Source organism: Triturus cristatus, chromosome 4_2, assembly GCF_964204655.1.
Source record: "Triturus cristatus chromosome 4_2, aTriCri1.1, whole genome shotgun sequence".
In the NCBI taxonomy this organism is placed as follows: domain Eukaryota; kingdom Metazoa; phylum Chordata; class Amphibia; order Caudata; family Salamandridae; genus Triturus; species Triturus cristatus.
In genome coordinates, this window is record NC_140586.1 from 545,396,113 (window position 1) to 545,421,096 (window position 24,984).

Below are 24,984 nucleotides of genomic sequence, written 5' to 3' on the forward strand. Positions count from 1 at the left end.
CACGGAGAAGTGCCGGTACTCATGATTTTCTTAAGCACACAGTGCTAGTTATTTTGATTTAGACCACGCCCCTACTCGGATAGGCCACGCCTCTTCAAGACATTAACCACGCCCCTTTTAGAGCACCCCCAGTTTTTTTTTCCCACTTAAAGCACTGGATATTTCACTTGATGGTTAAGAGAGATACAGTTTCAGCACACGTTTTCCTTTCAACCCTGAGACTGAAGTGTTAATCTCACAATATTTGTCTAAAGAAGTACAGAACCTACAGGAGAACATTTAAAAGAATATACTATGGACTTACTAGTAAGTTAGCTTATGTCAATTAGATATACGCCATTTACACATACACTTTTAAAGGGTCAGAGCACATGCAAGTCCTGATCAGCAGGGTTCAGGGCATTTCAGAGCCATTACACCAGTGCCCAGTAGTTAAAATAGGGGCAAAAAAGTGGGAGGGAACCTGCAAAAAGCCTGTTTCCTCACATATTAGAACTCTCTAACTAGCACTCTCTAACAATAGAAGTGATACTTTTCAAATCTTTAAATATAAAAACTTTACCGTTTACCCTTTAAATACATACCTGTATCCAAGTGGACTGCTAAGCTTTTTTTCTGCGTTTATTAAGGACAGTTTGCTTTCCAGAGTTTTAAGTTTTAGATTGTTGTGAGAACCTGCAAAAAGAGACATTGTACTTCAGATATGTTCACTAAGTAGTTTAATTTTAACAGACCACTCAAGCCTGTTTTTAAATTGTAAAGATACCCTAAGATCTGCAAAGCTCATAATATATGTTACTTTTCTTTCTCTGTTTTTATAGTGAATGGTTTTACAGGCTGCCCATAATACAAATTAATATCCCAACACTACCCAACAATCATTGCAAGGAAAATGAATATGCTCAATCAATCAAACTTGAACAGGAACTATCCCTATAAACCCAGAAGGTTAGCAATGGACATAGGATTTGGCACGAAACCCGCAAGGCAATTAGACCACATTGATTTAGTCATGTATGTCTTGCAGACCTTCCATTTCACACAGTGTCATTGCATGTCACATGATATTAGTCCCTTCACACAGTCACCCAACGAATAAAAACGATCACATGGTGTGAGACCGGCCTCACGGCGTGGCCCTCTCCATCATCCAGCCAACCTGCAACCACCCTCAAGACACGACATCCCCGACTCCGGCCGCCCCAGCCACCCCCGATCCGCGGGCCGGCCAGAGGCCTGACCAACTCACCACCCTACCACGCATGTCCAACCAAGGAAGCGGGAGCCTCAACACAGACCCAGAGGCGCCAGCCCAGTCACACCTCGGGTCGCCTTCCCCGGGAGGACTCAATCGGCCACCAGGCCCCTGGGGAGCAGGCGCCTCCCCTACCGAGCGTCTGGGGTCCCTCCCAGGCCCACCTGAAAAGACCAAAGAAGTGAGCGGCAGGAAATCCCGCCGAACCCCCTCCGTCACCCCAGTCCCCCCTCTGCGAGCACTCCGGACTTCAAAGAACCAGCGGAGTATAACAAGGGGTGCCGGAGAAACAAGGACAGAGAAGACCTGGAACCATCTGAGCCTGCAGACGCTGTCGCGGCTCCTGAACCCTGAAGTCACCTGGGCCTGCTGAGTGACTCGCGGCCTCTTGCTATTGAACCATCTGAGCCCTGCGGACTAGGTCGCGGCTCCCGAACACTGAACCACCTAGGCCTGCTGAGTGACTCGCGGCCCCCAGCTATTGAACCATCTGAGCCCTGCTGACGGAATCGCGGCTCCTGAACTCCGACCACCTGTGCCTGCTGAGAGACTCGCGGCGCTCCCCTTGAGGACGACTCGGGAAGAGATCGCCCAGAGACACGACACCCTCCGGCTCGAGGATTGTGAGCTTCCGCAGGGTATTTCGCAGAGACACTATCTTGAAAGACTGTCCCGCTACCCCCATTCCCCACGACTGACTTGTGGTACGTTGTACCACTGCTGTACTATTCGCCTTTTGGGTCATAAAGATCCCTTGAAATCATCGATAAAAGAACTTATCGTCCTACAAAGAATACGTGTGGTGTCCCTCTGTTCACAGTGCAGTTCAGGGTGTGCGCGCCTGGTTCGGCTTATTTGGGAGAGGTGGGTCAAAGGGGTGGGCAGGACGTGTATCGAACCCCCTTCCGGCGAACGCCTTTCCAACATTTGGTGGCAGACGACGGGATCCGAGCCGACACCGAAAGAGAGCGTGCAGTGAACGACTGACGCACTACCAAACAGAGATGGAAGGAGAAACCCCCCTGGGTGCCGCAGGTACCGAAATAAGCTCACCGTTCCGAGAGGATCAATTGGACTATTACACGCATAGAGAACTCAAACAGTTTTGCAAAGACCTTGGCATCGCTACCACCGGACTAAGCACAAAGGAAGACTTCCAGAAAGTACTGAAAGCCTGGGTCGAGACGGGGGCGCCCCCGACCCAAACGGAAGAAGACTCTACCCATGAACAAACAAGCACCCCGGCGAGAAACAACGGGCCAGAGGGGAACCTGTCCTCCGAGGAACTAGCGGACCGAGAGAGAAGCCGCAACCACGAACTGGAACTGGCAAAACTAAAAATTGAGGGAGAGATAAAACTGGCAGAGAAGAAGTTAGCCGTCGAGCAGTTACGGCTACAAGGGGAACTCGAAGAGAAGAGACTCCAAAGGGAGCACGACGAAAAGAAACTCCAGTTAGAACATGAACGCGGCCTGAAGGAGATTGAGTGGCGGGCTAGACACGAAACGTCACAGCCGCACGGGAATCCACAGCCCGCTCCCGCCGGGGAAACCAAAGTTCACATCCCCAAGGATGTGGTCAAGGAGTATTATAAGAACGATGATATCCAGCAGTGGTTTAAGGCCTACGAAGTCGCCATGACCTCTCACCGAGTCCCGCAGAAGGATTGGGGGGCTGGCCTATGGGGCCGGTTCTTAAGCGAAGGAAGGGACACTCTGCTCGATCTGCCCTCCGCGGTCATGAACTCCTACAGCCACATGAAGGAAGCCCTCGTGGGCCGGTACGGACTCACCCCCGAAATGTACCGACAACGGTTCCGAGATTGCAAAAAGATACCGGGCACCACGTGGGTCGAATACGTGAACTTTTACAGCCGAGCCTTGGACGGGTGGATCAAGGGCAGCAAGGTCTCCACCTTCGAAGAGCTGTTCGATCTGATCGCCTGGGAACATTTAGCGGCCAATTGCTTTATAGAACTGCGCCAGCATCTCCTAGACAGTAAACTCACCGACCCTCGGAAGCTGGCCGCTGAGGCTGATCGTTGGGTGAACACCCGGGCCACCCGGGGCCCCGTGGGGGACTACGGCCGCCACAGTCAGGGTCCCCCCCGCCAGAGGGGCGGAGGGAACCACGGCCGACCAAGAGACTTTGCCGGGTGGTCCTCCACCAGCCCCCCCAGCAGCCCACCAGCGGCGGGTTCGGCCCAGTCTCCAGCCAGCACCGGAGCCCCAGGACGACCAGGTCCACGAGCTAGGATCACCTGCTTCCGCTGCCAGCAGCCCGGACACTACGCCAATGACCCCCAGTGTCCCCAGTATCAGCGAACCACCACGACCAACCCCCCGACCCGGCAGATGGCCTCCGTGGCTCTGGGGGAAGAAATGGAAGACTCCGAGGAATGGGAACCAGCGGCCATGGCCCTGGTCTCCCTTGGTGATCGAGAAATGGTCCCCGGGACACCCTTGCCCGCCAACACAGAAAAGTACCGACAGCGGGTGACCATCAACGGCCACCGAGTCGAGGGCCTTCGCGACACCGGGGCGAGTGTCACCGCGGTCCACCGCAGCCTAATTTCCGAAGACCAGATCCTAGCCGGAGCCCTCTGTCCATTCGTATCCTCCGACAATTCTGAGAGCCTCTGCCAGATGGCCCTGGTGCCCTTCGAGTGGGGAGGGGTCTCCGGAGAACTGAAGGTAGCGGTCCGGACCTCGCAGCCCGTAGACTGCCTCCTGGGCAACGACCTGGAGAGTTCCCCGTGGGGGCAGGTAGAACGAAGAGCCCACCTGGAGATGATGGGCCTACCAGAATGGGTCTGCGCCACCACGCGCTCCATGACCGCACGAGTGGCCCCCTCCAAGGGCGGTGAAGCCCTCTTACCGAACACTTTCCCCGAGAGCAGGGACCCCCTACCAGAAGCAGACAACCCTCCTTCCGAGGAAGAAAGAGACACTAACCCAGGGGAAGGACCGGAACCTTCCGCCCCAGAGGCCCCGATGGAACTCGAAGAACTGCCCGAGTTGGCCCAGTGGCACTGCGAAGGGGGGCCCTCCCGCGAAGAGTTCTGCCAGGAACAGACCACTTGCCCCTCCCTCGAGGGACTTAGACAACAAGCCGAAGCCCAGGTCGCCGGTGACCAAACCGGAACCCATTGGGTCTATTGGGACAATGGCCTCCTCTACAGCGAGCAAAAGTCCGCCGAGCTCGGCGCAGCACGAGTACTGGTGGTACCCCTGCGGTTCCAGAGCCTCCTCCTGGGCCTGGCCCACGATGTTCCCTTGGCAGGCCACTTAGGCCAAGACAAGACATATCAGCGATTGGTTACCCACTTCTATTGGCCCAAGATGCGAGCGAATGTAGGAGCACACTGCAAATCATGCCTCACGTGCCAGGGCAGTGGGAAGAGTGGCGGAAAACGCAAAGCTCCCTTACAACCGTTCCCCGTTGTGAGTACCCCATTTGAGCGGGTCGGCATCGACATCGTGGGACCCCTGGATCCGAAGACCGCCCAGGGCCACAGATTCATCCTTGTCCTGGTGGACCATGCCACCCGCTACCCCGAGGCCATCCCCCTCCGCACCGTGACGGCTCCCGTGGAGGGCCGGGCTCTCATGGGGATCTTCTCCCGTGTCGGATTTCCCCGCGAGGTTGTGAGTGATCGCGGCACGAACTTTATATCCCGCTACATGAAGTCCCTGTGGCAGCAGTGCGGAGTCACGTATAAGTTCACGACCCCCTACCACCCCCAGGGCAACGGCCTGGTGGAACGCTTCAACCGAACTCTGAAGGGAATGATCCTGGGCCTCGAAGAGCCCCTGCGCCAGAAATGGGACGTCCTCCTCCCTTGCCTCCTATTCGCGTACCGGGAGGTTCCCCAAAAGTCTCTGGGGTTCAGCCCCTTCGAACTGCTGTACGGACATCCCGTTCGAGGGCCCCTGAGCCTGGTCAAAGAGGGCTGGGAGACAAGCCCCCGGGGGACACCCCCGGATGTGTTCCGCTACATCCTGGCGCTCCGCAACCAGACAAGGAAGTTTAGAGAACTTGCAGAGGCTAACCTCGAGGCCAGCCAAGAAGAAATGAAGCGCTGTTATGACCAGAACGCAACCCTGGTCGAGTTCCAGCCGGGCCAGCAGGTTTGGGTCATGGCTCCGGTGAAACCCTGCGCCCTACAAGACAAATGGACTGGCCCATTCAAGGTGGTCGAACGGAAGAGCCAGGTCACGTATCTGGTCGACGTACAGTCCCCACGGAACCCCCTCCGGGTCCTCCACGTAAACCGTCTCAAGCCCCACTTCGTAAGGACAGAATTGAGTTTGCTACTGGCCACCGATGAGGGGGCAGAAGAAGACACTGAACCCCTGCCCGACCTCCTGTGCACGAAAGAACTGGACGGTTCCGTGGAGGGTGTGACACTGTCGGCCACCCTCACTCCCCAGCAGGCCGACGACTGCCGCCAGCTGCTCGGACAATTCGCAGACCTCTTCTCCCTCATTCCAAGGGTGACCGACTGGTGTGTCCACGACGTGGACACCGGCGACTGCCCGCCTGTGAGACACCGAGCCTACCGGGTGCCTGACCGGGTCCGCACCTGCATCAAGACCGAGGTACAGAAAATGCTCAACCTAGGGGTCATCGAGCCCTCCGACAGCCCCTGGGCCAGCCCGGTGGTTCTGGTCCCGAAGGCGGCCTCCCCAGGGGTCGCCCCCGAACTAAGATTCTGTGTAGACTATCGGGGGCTCAACGCGGTCACCCGGGCAGACGCTCACCCTATTCCCCGAGCCGACGAGCTCATCGACCGCCTGGGGGCCGCCCAGTTCCTCTGCACTTTCGACCTGACCTGCGGGTACTGGCAGATCGCTCTCACGGAAGGGGCGAAAGAGCGCTCTGCCTTCTCCACGCCAGATGGCCACTACCGCTTCAGGGTCATGCCGTTCGGAATGAAAAACGCCCCAGCCACGTTCCAGCGGTTGGTGAACAAGGTCCTGGCCGGACTCGAGGAGTTCAGCGCAGCGTACCTTGACGACATCGCCGTATTCAGCTCTCAATGGCACGAGCATCTCCAGCACCTCCGACAAGTACTAATGGCCCTGCGCCGAGCAGGCCTGACAGTGAAAGCCAGCAAATGCCAGCTCGGACAAGGCTCCGTGGTCTACCTGGGGCATCAGGTGGGCAGCGGCCAGGTCGCCCCTCTCCAGCCGAAGATCGATGCCATCAAGTCCTGGGAGCCCCCCACCACGCAGACAGAGGTTCGGGCCTTCCTGGGCCTTACGGGGTACTACCGGAGGTTCATTAAAAATTATGGTAGTATCGCAGGGCCCCTCACAGAATTGACCTCCAAGAAGCTTCCGCAGAAGGTGCAGTGGACCCCCCAGTGCCAGCAGGCGTTCGACGCCTTGAAAACCGCCATGTGCACCGCTCCCGTACTCAAGGCCCCCGACTACTCCCAAGAGTTCGTGGTCCAGACCGACGCATCCGAACATGGCATCGGGGCCGTGCTCTCGCAGTTCGATGACAAGGGCATTGATCAGCCCATAGCTTTCATCAGCCGAAGGCTGCTGCCGAGAGAGCAGCGTTGGAGTACTATAGAGCGAGAGGCCTTTGCCGTAGTCTGGGCCCTCAAGAAATTGCGGCCCTACTTGTTCGGAACCCATTTTCGAGTACAGACGGACCACCGGCCCTTGCAATGGCTAATGCGGATGAGGGGGGAGAACCCCAAGCTACTACGATGGTCCATCTCCCTCCAAGGGATGGATTTCACTGTCGAACATCGCCCCGGGACGGATCATGCCAACGCCGACGGCCTGTCCCGGTTCTTCCGCTTCGGCGAGGAGAACCCCCCGTGGATGGGTAGTTCTCCACGCCTTTCAGCTGGGGGGGACGCGTGTGAGACCGGCCTCACGGCGTGGCCCTCTCCATCATCCAGCCAACCTGCAACCACCCTCAAGACACGACATCCCCGACTCCGGCCGCCCCAGCCACCCCCGATCCGCGGGCCGGCCAGAGGCCTGACCAACTCACCACCCTACCACGCATGTCCAACCAAGGAAGCGGGAGCCTCAACACAGACCCAGAGGCGCCAGCCCAGTCACACCTCGGGTCGCCTTCCCCGGGAGGACTCAATCGGCCACCAGGCCCCTGGGGAGCAGGCGCCTCCCCTACCGAGCGTCTGGGGTCCCTCCCAGGCCCACCTGAAAAGACCAAAGAAGTGAGCGGCAGGAAATCCCGCCGAACCCCCTCCGTCACCCCAGTCCCCCCTCTGCGAGCACTCCGGACTTCAAAGAACCAGCGGAGTATAACAAGGGGTGCCAGAGAAACAAGGACAGAGAAGACCTGGAACCATCTGAGCCTGCAGACGCTGTCGCGGCTCCTGAACCCTGAAGTCACCTGGGCCTGCTGAGTGACTCGCGGCCTCTTGCTATTGAACCATCTGAGCCCTGCGGACTAGGTCGCGGCTCCCGAACACTGAACCACCTAGGCCTGCTGAGTGACTCGCGGCCCCCAGCTATTGAACCATCTGAGCCCTGTTGACGGAATCGCGGCTCCTGAACTCCGACCACCTGTGCCTGCTGAGAGACTCGCGGCGCTCCCCTTGAGGACGACTCGGGAAGAGATCGCCCAGAGACACGACACCCTCCGGCTCGAGGATTGTGAGCTTCCGCAGGGTATTTCGCAGAGACACTATCTTGAAAGACTGTCCCGCTACCCCCATTCCCCACGACTGACTTGTGGTACGTTGTACCACTGCTGTACTATTCGCCTTTTGGGTCATAAAGATCCCTTGAAATCATCGATAAAAGAACTTATCGTCCTACAAAGAATACGTGTGGTGTCCCTCTGTTCACAGTGCAGTTCAGGGTGTGCGCGCCTGGTTCGGCTTATTTGGGAGAGGTGGGTCAAAGGGGTGGGCAGGACGTGTATCGAATCCCCTTCCGGCGAACGCCTTTCCAACACATGGTGTTCACACAATTGGCTGGAAACCACTGCAGAGAGCAGATTTTGAGCAAATTGTGCAGAGGCCCTGCGCAGTCGATGTCCCTTGCGAGGTGTGGAACCTGCCCAGGGCATCAATGGCAACCTCATAAGCTTTATTTATTAGCACTGGAGGAGGAGGTAGTGAGTTTAAAGTGCTTAGGCCTGTGCTTGGAGTTATTCTGCACCCTCTAAGTCCCTCTCCCTTCTCATACAATGACTCATTTTCACAAGTTGGCAGATCTGGTCCTATGTACACACCTGGGGCCGTATCATGATGGGTTTTACTTGCATACTGCAGATCCAGCGCCTGTTTGATGGATCTGCTATGCATAAATGGAATTCACCTAACCCAATATTTCCCTGAGATAGTGCTTTATTTTTAGACAGCACAATTCTGAAACAGAAAGAGGCAAATCTTACTCATGGTTTCCAAGCTGTAATGTCTAAAAATAATGCATTAAGGGCCTGATTACAATTGGGTCAGTGTACACCGACCCCTGTGTAAACTGTTTGCGCACTGGTCAGAATTACGAGCTGTGAGTTATCCATCTAATCCAATAATTATCAGATGCATTAAATACCTCAACCTTTGTTAAATTTCCGCAGATCAAAGCTGCCGAAATTTAACATAGTAAATGTGTATTGTATTTATCATGCTATGCGGATTTTGGTACATTAAATGCCAAAATCTGAATGTTATTCCATGAAACCCATAATAGGCCCTGTTTATCACCCTGGATGTAGGATAGGCTGTCGTTATTTATGCGGTGCGAGAAATAGCACCTTGTTCTCGTTGCTTCCCTGACCTACTGGTAATCAGGCCCTTATTCAGAGAAATATCGATTACAATAATTCACTTTATGCACTGCAGGCGCTTAAACTTGCACTGCAACAGCAAAACCCATCATGATACGGTCCCTGCAGTGGATTACTTTGTGTCTGACACAGTCCACCAACCATTAGAAACTGTCATATATTGAGTATCTTTAATCGGATTTCATAGATCGTCCTACCACGTCGCCCTCAACTTGTTCATCGCAGTAACCTCCATAGGGGCCCATACACTAGAAAGTTCAGTAATGGGCCTAACCTCTTCACTCATCAATATTGCATTCAACTTTTGTACGTCTAGTTCCTTTGCAAATGCATGCAAGGCTTTGTCAATGAAGCCACAGTGCCAGCATTGGTCATAAAAGGGTGTGATATACACTACATTTGTTGCAGAATTCAGAAAAACCTAAACGATGCTACACATACATATGCAACATGTTGTCGACCGAGATAGTGCAGAGCCTTTCCCGAGTAAAGCAGAATAGGAATAAACATATAGGGCCCAATTCACAGAACTAACTTAAGACAAAATCCTAAACTTACTACCATTTTGGTATTCACAGAAGGCACTTACTCATTTTGGTATTCACAGAAGGCACTTACTCATTTCGGTATTCGCAGAAGTTAGGAGTCCTAACTTTAAGACTCCTAAATGCCTTCTGTGAATACCAAAAGTCTTAAAGTTAGGATTTTTCTCAGTTTAGGAATAGTAAAGTTAGGACTCCTGACTTTAGGACTTCTAAATGCCTTCTGTGAATACCGAAAGTCTTAAAGTTAGGATTTTTCTCCGTTAAGGAGTAGAAAAGTTAGGACTCCTAACTTTAGGACTCCTAAAGGCCTTCTGTGAATACCGAAAGTCTTAAAGTTTGGATTTTTCTCAGTTTAGGAGTCCTAAAGTTAGGAGTCCTAACTTTACTACTCCTAAACTGAGAAAAATCCTAACTTTAAGACTTTCGGTATTCACAGAAGGTATTTAAGAGTCCTAAAGTTAGGACTCCTATTTTCTGTGAATACAGAAATGAGTAAGTGCCTTCTGTGAATACCAAAATGAGTAACTGCCTTCTGTGAATACCAAAATGGTAGTAAGTTTAGGATTTTGCCTTAAGTTAGTTCTGTGAATCGGGCCCAAAGTGATGCTGACATCAATTGTCTGCACCAATGCCAATCCAGTACAGTGCGGGTAGGAAGGAATCTGTCTGTCTACTAAGGCATTATTTCGAGGGGTAACGTTAGTGGGAACTTATTCGAGATGGTGACTAATGTGAATAAACAAATATTTAAAGGAACTAGTACTCACTTGTACAGGCAGTTCACTTACTTCAGTGTGGAGAGGGAGTTCTCCGCTTCCCCACTGAGAAATGCCCATTTCCAAAGAAAAAAGGCTCACTACATGATGTAGACTTGTTCCCTTTTTGAATACTTCAGGTGCCACACATTACCTACGTCCCTTTCTAATCTTAATTCCTCACATGAGGATTCCTTGCCTCCAATCAAACATCTCCCCTCTACTCATAAAAGCCCCTCCCACACCCTCCACCTCCTTTCTTTTTTGTCTCTAGGCAGACTTACCTGTGTTTTCCCTCATGGTAGGTCGCGTCGGAACATCGATTGTCAGAAAACAACAGGATTTCTAAAGGTACTCAGCAGCAAATGGAACTTGTTTGCAGGGGATTCCCAGTAGGACAGCATTTTCTTCAAGGTTTTAAGCTCATCAGGGGAAAGGAGACTGTCGGTGGATGCCGGAACAGAGTCCGGCGAGCCATTGTGGTTGGGACACTGCCACCAGGTTAGAGTATTTGCAGGGCACAGTGTGGCTCTGCGGAGCATGGAGGCAAACACAAACGGTAAGAGGCAGGAAGAGCCTGGAAAGGGCAGATTTGGGTTTAGGACACATAAATGATGGCAAAAGACACCGAATTGATGGACGGAATTCAGAACAAATCAAAACATTCACCCCAATCAAGAGATCTTGGATAAATCCATCATTCTTTTGCTCATCATGCCACCCCAGTTTAGACCTTGTCATATGCAAATCAGTCTTGACCCTGTGCCTCATGGGAACAGTCCAGCCCGAACTGCCAAGCCAGGTCCTCCCTGGACCGGAAACAAGCATCCTAGGACCGGTTTCGGGGTTTCACACCTCTTCAGCCAGGATATCTTATTTCCAGTAGCACAGTGAGCCCAGGACCCACGTCTGGGCATACCTGGCACACTTAGGGCGAGAAAGCAAAATACACAGAATTGATGGACGGAATGCAGAACAAATCGAAACATTCACCCCAAGTCAAGAGATCTGGCATAAATCCATCATTCTTTTGCTCGCCACGCCACCCCAGTTTAGACCTGGCCTTATGCAAATCAGTCTTGACCCTGTGCCTCCTGGGAACAGTCCAGCCCGAACTGCCAAGCCAGGTCCTCCCGGGACTCGTGCTCTCCATGTCACTGGAATCAAGCTATCCTTGCCTGAAGAGGGGTGAAACCCCGAAACCGGTCCTAGGATGCTTGTTTCCAGTCCAGGGAGGACCTGGCTTGGCACTTCGGGCTGGACTGTTCCCATGAGGCACAGGGTCAAGACTGATTTGCATATGGCTGGGTTTAAACTGGAATGGCATGGTGAGCAAAAAAACGATGGATTTAGGCCCAGATCTCTGTACTGGGGTGAATGTATGACATTGTTATGCATTCTGTCCATCAACTGTTGTTTTTACATAAATGATGGCAGCAATATTATGCCTAGGAACAAAGAGGAAGCCTTTGACCCTAAAATCCCGAGAGGGATTGTTCCAAAGTATACAGAAGGTGATGACATCACAAAACGGTTCACAGCAGACATGTCGCCCCTCCCACCCCCTCCTAAATCATAAGCCTGCTTGCCCCCTCTCTCTCCACCACAATAATACTAAACCTTAATATGTAAACCACCATATTAGATGGAAGAAACTTAAATTAGGGTTTGAGAGAGTTTCAAGCCCCAGAATTCCTAAATAAAACTAGAATATCTATGAATCACCTACCCCTCCTTCTTTCCCTTGAGCTCATCAATATACAGCTGGACTTTTATCTCAGAGGTAAACATCTTAATATTTCCATTGACAATGATCTTAAATCTCGCAGGATAAAGTAAAAATGCTTCATGACCCAGCTTCTGTATTGGGGCTATCAGTTGTCTAAGGCGCCACCTCCTCTCCACCGTGACATGACAAAAGTCAGGCCTTGCGAAAAACGTGATCCCCTCATAGCTACGCCTTGCCTCTGGTTTTGCCTTATTCAAAATCTCTTGCCTGGCCAAAAAATTTCCCATATATATAAGGATAGCTCTAGGTTTTAGAACCTGTGACTCCCCATATATCTTCCTTTGTAGCAGTGGGAATCGATGAGCCCTCTGCACCTCGTTCTCCCAATCCCATTTAGTAACATCTGGAAAAGCCCCCCTTAACAGACTTATTACATAAGGTCTTATGTTCTCTCCCTCGAGTCCTTCAGCAACCCCTAGTAGTCTGATGTTGTTCTGGCGCTGCCGATTTTCATAGTCTTCCAGTTTCCACCTTATGTCTTCTGACTTCTTTTCCTGCGATTCCTTGAAAGTCTGCCAACGAGAAACATCATCCTCTAGTCTAGATGTACGCTCCTCCACATGCGATACTCTACCCGCCAATTCCTCATATACTTTATTCATTTTTCGCATGGAGCTCTGTATCTTTTTTGTCGCCACCTTAGCTCTTCGGCTTTCAGTTCTAGCCTCTGCTTGCATCTGGATAAGAGTCTCATACAGTAGACCCAATGAGGGTGCTGAAGTAGAGGCACCCTCATTCACAACCTCTTTGACCCTCCCCTCAGCCTCCTCTTCCTGATATAATGAAGCCGTTGCAGAATAATCCCAGCAAAGCTTAGGATCAGAAGATTGAAGAAGAGGGCTATTTAAGGGGTCTGTTTTAGCTCGCCTTTTCATTCTCTGGGGTTTAGCATGGCCTGGCGGTGCTTTCTGGACTGAGGATTTCGCTGCGGAATCTGAGTCAGTACCCGAAGCAGAACTTACGTCTTGACTTCCGTCACCCAGCTCACTAGAGAGATAAGATTCTGAATCAGAATCCTCATTCACTGAAAAAAAACACTCCCCATTGGGTGTTGCCGGGACCACTTTTCCAGGGATACTCATAGTTACTAGACCTCCCGTTTTTGTGTCCCCAGCCAGTGTCCCACCAACATTTCCTCCAGAGACCATCTGTGGAAGCGTTTTTTGTGTTATCTTACTTAGTCCTTGTCTTGGCACTCCATCAAGGGATTCGCTCCGTAGTTCTGAGCCCATCTCCTCACCCGTGCATGCCGTATCAGCCTCTGCATCCACTTGCAGGCACAGGGTCAAGACTGATTTGCATATGGCTGGGTTTAAACTGGAACGGCATGGTGAGCAAAAAAACGATGGATTTAGGCCCAGATCTCTGTACTGGGGTGAATGTATGACATTGTTATGCATTCTGTCCATCAACTGTTGTTTTTACATAAATGATGGCAGCAATATTATGCCTAGGAACAAAGAGGAAGCCTTTGACCCTAAAATCCCGAGAGGGATTGTTCCAAAGTATACAGAAGGTGATGACATCACAAAACGGTTCACAGCAGACATGTCGCCCCTCCCACCCCCTCCTAAATCATAAGCCTGCTTGCCCCCTCTCTCTCCACCACAATAATACTAAACCTTAATATGTAAACCACCATATTAGATGGAAGAAACTTAAATTAGGGTTTGAGAGAGTTTCAAGCCCCAGAATTCCTAAATAAAACTAGAATATCTATGAATCACCTACCCCTCCTTCTTTCCCTTGAGCTCATCAATATACAGCTGGACTTTTATCTCAGAGGTAAACATCTTAATATTTCCATTGACAATGATCTTAAGTCTCGCAGGATAAAGTAAAAATGCTTCATGACCCAGCTTCTGTATTGGGGCTATCAGTTGTCTAAGGCGCCACCTCCTCTCCACCGTGACATGACAAAAGTCAGGCCTTGCGAAAAACGTGATCCCCTCATAGCTACGCCTTGCCTCTGGTTTTGCCTTATTCAAAATCTCTTGCCTGGCCAAAACATTTCCCATATATATAAGGATAGCTCTAGGTTTTAGAACCTGTGACTCCCCATATATCTTCCTTTGTAGCAGTGGGAATCGATGAGCCCTCTGCACCTCGTTCTCCCAATCCCATTTAGTAACATCTGGAAAAGCCCCCCTTAACAGACTTATTACATAAGGTCTTATGTTCTCTCCCTCGAGTCCTTCAGCAACCCCTAGTAGTCTGATGTTGTTCTGGCGCTGCCGATTTTCATAGTCTTCCAGTTTCCACCTTATGTCTTCTGACTTCTTTTCCTGCGATTCCTTGAAAGTCTGCCAACGAGAAACATCATCCTCTAGTCTAGATGTACGCTCCTCCACATGCGATACTCTACCCGCCAATTCCTCATATACTTTATTCATTTTTCGCATGGAGCTCTGTATCTTTTTTGTCGCCACCTTAGCTCTTCGGCTTTCAGTTCTAGCCTCTGCTTGCATCTGGATAAGAGTCTCATACAGTAGACCCAATGAGGGTGCTGAAGTAGAGGCACCCTCATTCACAACCTCTTTGACCCTCCCCTCAGCCTCCTCTTCCTGATATAATGAAGCCGTTGCAGAATAATCCCAGCAAAGCTTAGGATCAGAAGATTGAAGAAGAGGGCTATTTAAGGGGTCTGTTTTAGCTCGCCTTTTCATTCTCTGGGGTTTAGCATGGCCTGGCGGTGCTTTCTGGACTGAGGATTTCGCTGCGAAGCAGAACTTACGTCTTGACTTCCGTCACCCAGCTCACTAGAGAGATAAGATTCTGAATCAGAATCCTCATTCACTGAAAAAAAACACTCCCCATTGGGTGTTGCCGGGACCACTTTTCCAGGGATACTCATAGTTACTAGACCTCCCGTTTTTGTGTCCCCAGCCAGTGTCCCACCAACATTTCCTCCAGAGACCATCTGTGGAAGCGTTTTTTGTGTTATCTTACTTAGTCCTTGTCTTGGCACTCCATCAAGGGATTCGCTCCGTAGTTCTGAGCCCATCTCCTCACCCGTGCATGCCGTATCAGCCTCTGCATCCACTTCTGCATCTTCCTGCTTGTTCTGTCTCTGCCGTTGCTTCCGGGTCGGCTCAGAGTCTATCGGCCCTGCTGCTCCCTGTAGTGCGGTCGAAGCCTGTGGATCCGCGGGTTCTGAGACCTTCACCGCGAACGACTCCTTAACTGAGGGCTGTCTGAGAGTCGGGTCCTTTCCCGGGACATTTCCTTTCAGAGCGACGATCTCCTGGCAGCCGCTGACACTGCTGATGCCGCCATTATCGAGCCCTGCTTCTGCCGGTTTCGAACCCTTACGAAGCAGCGAAGCCGGTCGGCTGGCAAACATCAAAGACTCCCTGTCTTTCTCCTTTACGAGGTTTCCTCTACCATCCGATGCCGGTGGCTGTGCTCGTTTAGTCGTCACGGCGTCTCTCACGGTCTTTGATGCTTTGGGAGGCATAGTTCTATCGAAATTTCCCAGCTGATTTTTACATCGAAGGGGGAACAGTCCACTGCCGAGTAATGCTCTTGTCTTGGTGATCCACCGAAGCGCCAAAATCTCGACACTCAGGTAGGAGAGGCTTATTTTACTATTCATTCCAACATTCTTCTAGGTTACCCTATTTTTTTCTTGATTGTGGGCAAGTTTAAGGAGGGTGGTTTGGAGCGACTGTGTACTGCAATCAGTCGGTGGCCATCTTGCCCCTCTGCTGTTATCAGGCGACCACACATAGGTCAGGATTGACCTATTTGCCTGTAGCTGGGTGGGGGGGTGGTGGCTCGAGAAAGGAAGGGAGGGTTAAGGGGAGGAGGAGGGGGGCAGATGGTCTTGTAAGTTAGGCATTGTTCACAGCATTTTTCACAGTACATATCAAATTGCATATTCATTAATATCTCTTAAAGTTTATTTTTGTTATCTTAGAGTATTGGCTTCTTTAAGTAGGGGTGTGCCTGATGTATTTTAATGTCGTGTAGAATTGCATCAATTAATATACGTGGGCTAAATGATGTTAACAAAAGATTGAGAGTGGCTGCTTTAATTAAAACTCTCCGGGTTGATATCTTGTGTCTTCAAGAAACACATATTGAGGGAGGAAAGGGATATCTTCTGGAGCAACTGGGGTTTCATCTGTTGGCATTTTCTAAACAGGGGACAAAGACAAGGGGAGTCGCAATCCTAGCCAAAGACAGGGATGTTGTTGTAAATAGAAAAAAAGAGGATCAATGGGGGAGATGGGTATTGGTGGAAATAATATATAAAGGAGAAAAGTGAACGGTAGTTACAGTATATGGCTCCACGGAGGATGACCCGGAGGTTTTTCAATTTTTAGATACTGAGTTGGCTCAATGGTCAGAACCTATAATATGTTGTGGTGATTTTAATATACATGATCCATGTAGTTCATTTGCACAGGAAGGGGGGAAATATACTGGTAGAAAGAAGAAGATGTACAGGGCCCTATCTGATATGACGTACCACAACTCCTTAATTGATCCATGGGTTAAGTTATATCCCCATAGGGAAGGCAGCACCTTCTTCTCCGCACCACACCAAGTTATGGTTAGACTTGATTATTTTTTAATTTCCAGCTCCCTTATTTCAGGATTATTGATGGAAAAGCAACCTAGGATCGTTTCAGATCATAATCCCCTGATCCTAGAAGTGAATATAGGGCAGACTCAAAGGAAATGCTCACAGTGGACATTTGAGAGAGCAGTATTAAAAGATGAAGGATACAGAGAACATATGAGCATATGGATAGAGAGCTTCTGGGCAATAAATCGAGGAACAGCAGCCTCAGGAACGGTTTGGGATGCGTTTAAAGCAGGGATTAGAGGGGAGACTCTGAGTTATACTGGTTATAAACGTAAATTGGATAAGACCAGATTAGATGACTTGATTAAGGAGCTAGGGAATTTAGAGAATGAACTGGTACAGGGAATTCGACTAAAATTACCTTTAGAGGATCTTCTGCTTAAAATTATGTTGATTAAAACCGAAACTATGGAGAGTATTGCCACAAAAACAGCAGTTGGCTATTTAACAAGAAAAGAGAACTCATATGAATTAAGTGAGAAAGTGGGGCACATACTAGCTGTCCGTACAAGACAGAAAATAGCTGCGGCAGATATTAAGGAGATTATAGATGGGCAGGGTAATCTGGTTACAGATGCTGATACCGTTAGAGAAGTCTTTAGGCAATTTTATTCAGATTTGTATTCACGAGAGGGTGGAACTCATTTAATTGATGTTGAAGGGTATACTAGAAATATAGCTTCACCAAAACTATTGCAGGAAGAGAAAATGGCTTTAGACTTACCATTACAGTTGGAAGAAGTCAAAACAGCATTGAATGATCTACCTTCAGGTAAAGCATCTGGTCCCGACCAGATCCCACTTGAGTTCTATAAAGTATTTCAAGATATCCTAATTGAGGACTTTTTTAATATTTTGAGGTTAGCACAGAGAGGGGAATCAATTCCTGATTCATGGGGGGGAGCAGATATTATAGTAATCCTGAAGAAAGGAAAGTCCTCGATACTTCCCGGCTCTTATAGACCAATCACGTTAATAAATGCAGACGTTAAGATATTTTCTAAAATTTTGGCTAAAAGACTTGGTAGAGTCATTGAGAGTATAGTTAGTTCAACACAGCACGGGTTTATTCCGGGGAAAGGCACCACTCATCATATTAGGCGGTTGATTACACTATTTGATGCAACGGAGGTCCTGGGAAACCCTATGGCAGCCTTATTCTTAGACGCAGAGAAGGCGTTTGATAGGGTTTCCTGGGATTACCTTTGGGCAATTATGAGATGGTTTGACATAGGGGAGGGGTATATACGAGCAATACAGACATTATATAGGAACCCTAAAGCTAGGATAAGAGCCAATAGAGGGTACTCCTCAACATTCAGGATAAGCAGAGGGACGAGACAGGGATGCCCGTCATCCCCATTATTATTTGCTCTCATTATTGACCCATATTTACGTAAACTAGAGGCTAACGTTAAGATACCTGCAGTTTCGATAAAAGGTAGAGCCTGTGAAATATTGGCGTATGCGGACGATGGAGCCATTATAACATCTAATCCATCGGAGGCTATTAGGAAGGTGGACGCTGAGGCTCATCATTTTGGACAGTTGTCAGGATATAAAATCAATAGTACTAAGACACAGATTGTTAAAAATAAGTATACGCATTGTATTGACAATCGAGTTGTAAAATCAGCAGTATATCTTGGGGTTCTGATCTCTGCAGAGGTGGAGAATGTGGTAGAGCAGAATATGGCCCCTCTTATGGCAACTGTACGAATAGAATTGGAACGAATGAATAATCTTCATTTATCTTTGGTTGGGTGTACCAATGTTATTAAGATGTTAATATTGCCAACATTTCTTTACTTTTTTAGATCCATACCTTTGTTCTTTGAGGCTAGGTGGTTTCATGCATTAGAGTTAATTTTGAACAGATTTATTTGGGCTCAGGGGAAAACACGTAGGGCTTATAAATTAATTTCGCTTCCCAGAGAAAGGGGGGGGGGTGGGGTGCACCAGACTTTAGACTGTACTATTGGGCCGCAGCGTTACAATATATGCAGGGTCTAATTGGGGGTGGGACACACAATTGCTGGGATATTAATAGCTCCATAGATATTTATGCAGTGGTTTTTGGCAAAGATGTTGGAAATTGTTTTATGAATTGTATTGATTTCTCATATTACAAGAGGACTAGGTTTAAGACAGTTAGTGCAGTTATTAAGATTTGGACTGCATTTCGGAAAAAATTTGGTATGGGTAGGATAAACAGATATACTCGACTATATCGAAATAAATCGTTCCCGGAATTGATTTTTGCAGATAATGTTATGGCAGAATGGGCGAGTAAAGGGATAGTGCAGATAGGGGACATGATGGGACAAGAGGGCGTAGTGCAGTTTGTGGTCCTAAGAACCAAGTACCAGCTGGATGCTAGAATTTTTTTTAAATATCTCCAAATTAGGAGTTTTCTGAATACTAAGAAAGGGGGGCCCGCTGGGTTTGGGAATAATGTAATATTGGATAAAATAAGCAGGGGGCAGGGTTGTACAATACGTGGCTTTTATGCAACATTAGTAGAAACTAAAATAGATGATATCGATAAGTTTGCTAATAAATGGATGGAGAAGTTGTCTATTGAGTCGGGATTTTTTCAGGAATCATTGACTTTGGGATATACTGTTTTGTGTTCAGCCCCACTTCAGGCCCAGCATTACAAAACAATATATGCTCTGTATTATACTCCTGCTAGAATTCAACAATGGGGAGGTACCAGTGGGACGAGCTGCGCAAGATGCAACTCCGTTGGAGCAGATATTATTCATATATTTGCATCTTGTCCTCAGTTATACACATTAAAACGGGATTTGGAAATGTTTTTAGCTACACACTTAGGCATCCGAGTTGCGCTCTCACCAACCTTAGTGCTACTTGGGATTAGTACAGACCCATCGGTCCCACACCGGGAATTCCTCTTTATAGCAATGGCAGTATATAGATTAATGATTGCCAGGGCTTGGCTGGATGTAAGACCTCCGGACATGAGTCAGTGGTTGGCAAGTTTATTGTCTGCTTATAATATAGAAAAAGCAATCTATGCACGTAAGGGTAAAAAGAAGAGGCAACTTGGGTTAAAAATCTGGGAGCCTGTAAGGATATGGAAGCAGGGAATGGTGTTAATTTAAGGATGCTGGACTGATTGTTTGTTTAAATACCTTTATGATATAGCTGTTTATATATATATGTAATGAGATATAATATAATGTGAATACTAGTTGAACTAATATTGTATCTAGGGTTATTTTTCAAAATGCAATATACTGTATAATGCTGTGATAATGATGTATTACTGATGGAATATAAGGGAAAAATTTTGAAAAATCAATAAAAATAATAAAAAAACAAACAAAAAAAAAAACGGTTCACAGCATTCAAGAGAACCTGTAGTGCAAGGAAGATCAGCCAGAAGTACTAGAGCTCTCACCTTTGGCATCTGTTCGCTGGTAAGTGCAGGGATAGACTTCTAATACTGATAGGAACAGAAGCTGGGTCATATGACCACATGAAGGGTACCCTGATTGAGGGTTTTGGACTCACCACAAAAGAATACCAAATCCTGTTCAGGGAGACTCGAAAAACCCAGAGTCAGTCCTGGGTAGAATATGTAGATTTTTTTGTGAAGACGCTAGGTGTCTGTTTGAAAGGTAACAACGTGCATGACTATGATGGGCTGTATAATTTAATTATGAAAGAATACCTATTGAGTTATTATTATCAAGAAAGGTTGCACCAGTACTTAGCAGACCTAGATACAATTTCTCCGCAAGAATTAGGAAAAAGGCGCCCCACAACGTCAAGATTAGGGTGGCCAAAACTAACACTGGTGGGGGTGACAAAAAGAAAGGGGTTACTAAGTCTTCTAAAGACCCTCAACAACCTGCTAAGGAGGGTGGGCACTTAAGCTCTTAACAGCCAAAAACTGGGTACTGAGGTAAGAATTGAGATCCCAAAAAAGCATGGTGTCATAGCTGTCACAAGACGGGACACTGAACTTGAGACTCTGCCTGTCCCAAAAAGAATCCCTCTAGTTCTTCAGTTAGCACTGGAAGAGCAAGTCTGCAGGTAGGATCCCTAGATTGCACTGAGCGAATCAGAGTGCTCACAAAAGCTACACTAGTCTCTGAGAGTGGAGGATTATGTTACAGGATGGCAGAGTAAATGGGTAAGGTAGGTAAAAACCTTAAGGCTGGCCAACAGCTTTAACAACTCTGGTATGACCAAAGAGCTGCCATGGTGGAGTTCCAACCAGGGCAGAAGGTATGAGTTTTGGAGCCTTTGGCACCAAGAGCTCCCCTGGACAAATGGAGTGGTAGCCACCCTATCCTTGAAAGGAAAGGTGAGGTCACCTATTTGGTTAACCTTGTCACTAGCAGGAGCCCCAAAAGGGGCATCCATGTTAATCGCCTGAAACATTTCCACAGCAGGGCTGAAGTGACTATGCTGATGATCACTAATGAGGATCAGGGAGCAGAGAGTGAACCTCTCCCTGACCTCCTTTCCAGCACCCCCAAAGATGGGTCAGTGGATGGAATTGTCTACTCAGGCACCCTCTCTGCCCAACAGCAAGCTGACTGCAGGCAAGTCCTGGAGCAGTATGCTGGGCTCTTCTCCTTAACCCCTGGACAGACACACTGGTGTACCCATGATGTGGACACTGGTGACAGCTTGACTGTCAAAAACAAGATTGATCGACAGTCTGACCATGGTATGGAGAGTATTAAAGCTGAAGTCAGCAAGATATTGGAGTTAGGGGTTATTGAACCCTCTGAGAGCCCCTGGGCTAGCCCATTGGTCTTAGTCCCCAAACCTCACTCCAGGGTTGGGAAACCAGAAATTAGGTTTTGTGAGGACTACGAAGTCTCAATGCTGTCACTTGGGGCCATATGTAGATAGCTAAATACCGGTCGGTAATGGCCGAAAATCGGTAATTTTACCGTTACCGACCGGTATTTAGCCCTTTCTAATGTAGGAGGCAGGTTGTAAGGATTCGGTAATTTACCGAATCGGTATTTTAAGGAATCGGTAAAATACCGAATCGGTAAATTACCGAATCCTTAAATCCTATGTAGGGAGCACTCAAGTGAGTGCTTTTTTGTTTTAAGGATTCGTTATTTACCACCAACTACAGGTTGGTGGTAAATACTGAATACCTTTTAAAAAGCACTTTTGTGCTTTTCTAGAAATGCCATGTGGCAGACATACATGCCCTTAGGGCATGTATGTGCGCCACATGTGCACACATGCACGATTCAGGGGTGCAACAGGGTGTCAATGTGACACCCTGCCACCCTTGAATATGCTCCCCCTATTACCGAATCGGTATTTACCCAATCGGTAATAGTCAATGGCTTCCCATTCATTCCTATGGGCCTCCAGGCCCATAGGAATGAATAGGAAGGTATTCCTTATTACCGATTCGCTTAATACCGAATCAGTAATACCGAATATTACCGAATCGGTAAAATTTACAGATTTTTTACCTACATTCTATTTACCGATTCTTAAATACAGAATCTGTAAAATTCGGTATTTAGGAATCGGTAAATAGAAATTACCTACATATGGCCCTAAGACAGATGCTCACCCCATACCCAGAGATGATGAGTTATTAGACACATTGGGAGCAGTCACATTTCTCAGCACCTGATTTGACATGTGGTCGCTGGCAGATTGGCATGGCCCCAGGAGCAAAAGAAAAGACAGCATTCTCCACTCCAGATGGGCATTATCAGTTCATTGTTATGCCCTTTGGCTTAACGAATGTCCCTGCCACCTCCCAAAGGTTGGTAAACCAAGTCTTTGCTGGGCTTTGCAGGCTCTTTAGACTGCAGGTCCCAGTATCAAATGTCAGATAGGGGATGAGCAGAGTTGTATACTTGGGCCACCTGGCAGGTGGGGGCCAAGTTCAACCCATTTCGGCGGCCCGGTCCCCGCGCTCTGTTTGCCTGGGGCGCCATCTTGGGTTGGTGTGGGAAGCACTCTGCAGCCATTTGCTGGCACCGTCACGTGATCGGGCTAGAGGCTGTATCCAGAGCGCATATTTAAGGTGGGTGTGAGGTAACTTCATTCTTAATATCGCCTGCACCTAGCGCTACCTGGCAGACGCTGCTATTATTTTAATTGTCCTCGTTCTGTCGTTCATTTTACTTATAATTTGACTCACTTTGACCCCGCTTTTTAACTAGTTCAGAACTGCGTAAGATAGTCTCTTGTCGCCCCTACCTGTGCTTCTGCTCCCGGACCGCATCCTTGCACAATAAAACTTGGCTGCTTTCACCGCCATTTCGGCGGCCCGGTCCCCGCGCTCTGTTTGCCTGGGGCGCCATCTTGGGTTGGTGTGGGAAGCACTCTGCAGCCATTTGCTGGCACCGTCACGTGATCGGGCTAGAGCGCTACTTTATTGGTTGGTCATGACGCGCAACGTGTACGCGCATCGGGGACGCCATAGTGACGCCGGAGTCACGCCAGAGTCCAGCCCGTCTGCGCCCGTCTGCGCCCCTCTGCGCCCGTCTGCGCCCGTCTGCGCCTGTCTGCGCCCGTCCACGCTGAGGACGCGCTGGGCGGCTGGACTCCGGACTTGAATGGGGTTGCTGCCTCCTCACGGAGATATACGCATCAGGAGATGCTACGCCTGAAACCTTGCTACATGAGATGTTCGCACATCTGTGAACCAGACGATCTTCTTCGTCCCCTACTATGTGATTGTCACTATACGTGTCCACCGGGCAATCCCGCTTCCTCCCCCTTTCACCTCCCATGTAATCCCCCTGTCGTTAATAGCCCCAGGACAGTGGGAGTAGAAGGCATATTGATCAATAGTCGCTCCTTGGTCAAAAATAAAATAATGTTTAGAGAGATGGTCTTGGATAGAAAGCCGGCATTAGTGTTTATCACTGAAACTTGGGCTAAAGATTCATCTGGCCCTGATCTGATTGAAGCGGTCCCGGAAGGATACTGCCTGGCCAGATTAGATAGACAGGGACGAATGGGAGGGGGGATAGCCATTCTCTATCAAGATCACCTGCAATGCCATACAGTGCCTATACCTGATCTTCAGGATGGCGTTCAGGCTCTCTTTTTTGTGATAAAGGAAGGGCGTTGCCCTCTTTTCAATGGAATGCTATTGTATCGACCTCCTGGCCCGAGGACCAACTTTTTGTGCAATCTTCTTCAGTACTTGGAGCCCTACTTTGGTCGAGAAAATATTTCCATTCTTGGGGATTTCAATTACCATTTAGAAAGGCTTGATCTAACAGATACTTCGTGTCTTATTGATGCCCTGGCGTCTTGTGGACTCACGCAGCGAGTCCACGGGGCTACCCATCGTGCAGGCCATATTCTAGATGGTATCTTCTCCAACGACCATCGTCTGATCGTTAAGGATCCGGTACATCTGTCCTGGTCCGATCATCTTGCGGTTCCATTCCTGTTGGAATGCCCTCAGATGGATGGTAGCAAAATAGGGAAACACATCATGGGAACTGGCAGAAATTTCAGAAACATCAGTGCTGATTCCCTTACTCCTTGGGCTGGTAGTCTCTCTCTACCGCGGGCTTGGATAGTGTCCAGACCGCGGTCGGCCATTTTGAACGGGTTATTACTGAGGCCCTGAATGAACTGGCTCCATTACAGACCCGTCGTCGAGCCAGGAAGAGACCCTCTGCCCCATGGTACTCGGAATCCCTTAGACTTCTCAGGCAAGAAGTGAGGAGCATGGAGAGGCTTTGGCATGCTAGCTGGGATCTTAAGAATAAGGAAGCTCATAGGCTCCTGGTCAGGAAATATAAGGCTGAGATTGTGCAGGCCAAACAAAACTACTCTGTGGCCATGACAACTTCCCTTTCCTCACCGAAGGAGCTCTTCAGAATTGTTGACTCTTTGGTCAACCTACAAACATCTGATCCAGTCATCCCCTCGCAAGATTTGTGTGACAAAATTGCTTCCTTTTTTCACACAAAAATACAAGATATCCATCTAGCTCTCGAGATACAAAAAGCTTCGATCAGTGGGCCCTCCGTATTGGTTGAGGGGGATAGAACCATATCTGACATCTCCCCATTGAGTATTCTCGACTCCTTCCCCCCGCTGGTCCTAGAAGATCTGGAGATCTTGCTCGACAAAACTAATTCTGGCTCCCCCTTAGACATCTGCCCTTTGAAGATCATCAAGCAGTGTAGGGAATCTCTCTTACCGCCTCTACTAGAAATTATGAATCGATGTATGAGAGATGGCATCTTCCCCTTGGAGTGGAAGAGTGC

General features: G+C 48.9%; 1 protein-coding gene across 1 annotated transcript in view; it reads right to left on the reverse strand.

Annotated features, from left to right (window-relative positions):
• Nucleotides 1-24,984, reverse strand: part of HFM1 (helicase for meiosis 1) — a 3,754,865-nt gene that overhangs the window by 186,348 nt on the left and 3,543,533 nt on the right. The window contains exon 35 of the mRNA XM_085599940.1: nucleotides 585-675. Coding sequence (XP_085456066.1) covers nucleotides 585-675 — 91 coding nt within the window. The remainder of the gene's footprint in view (nucleotides 1-584; nucleotides 676-24,984) is intronic.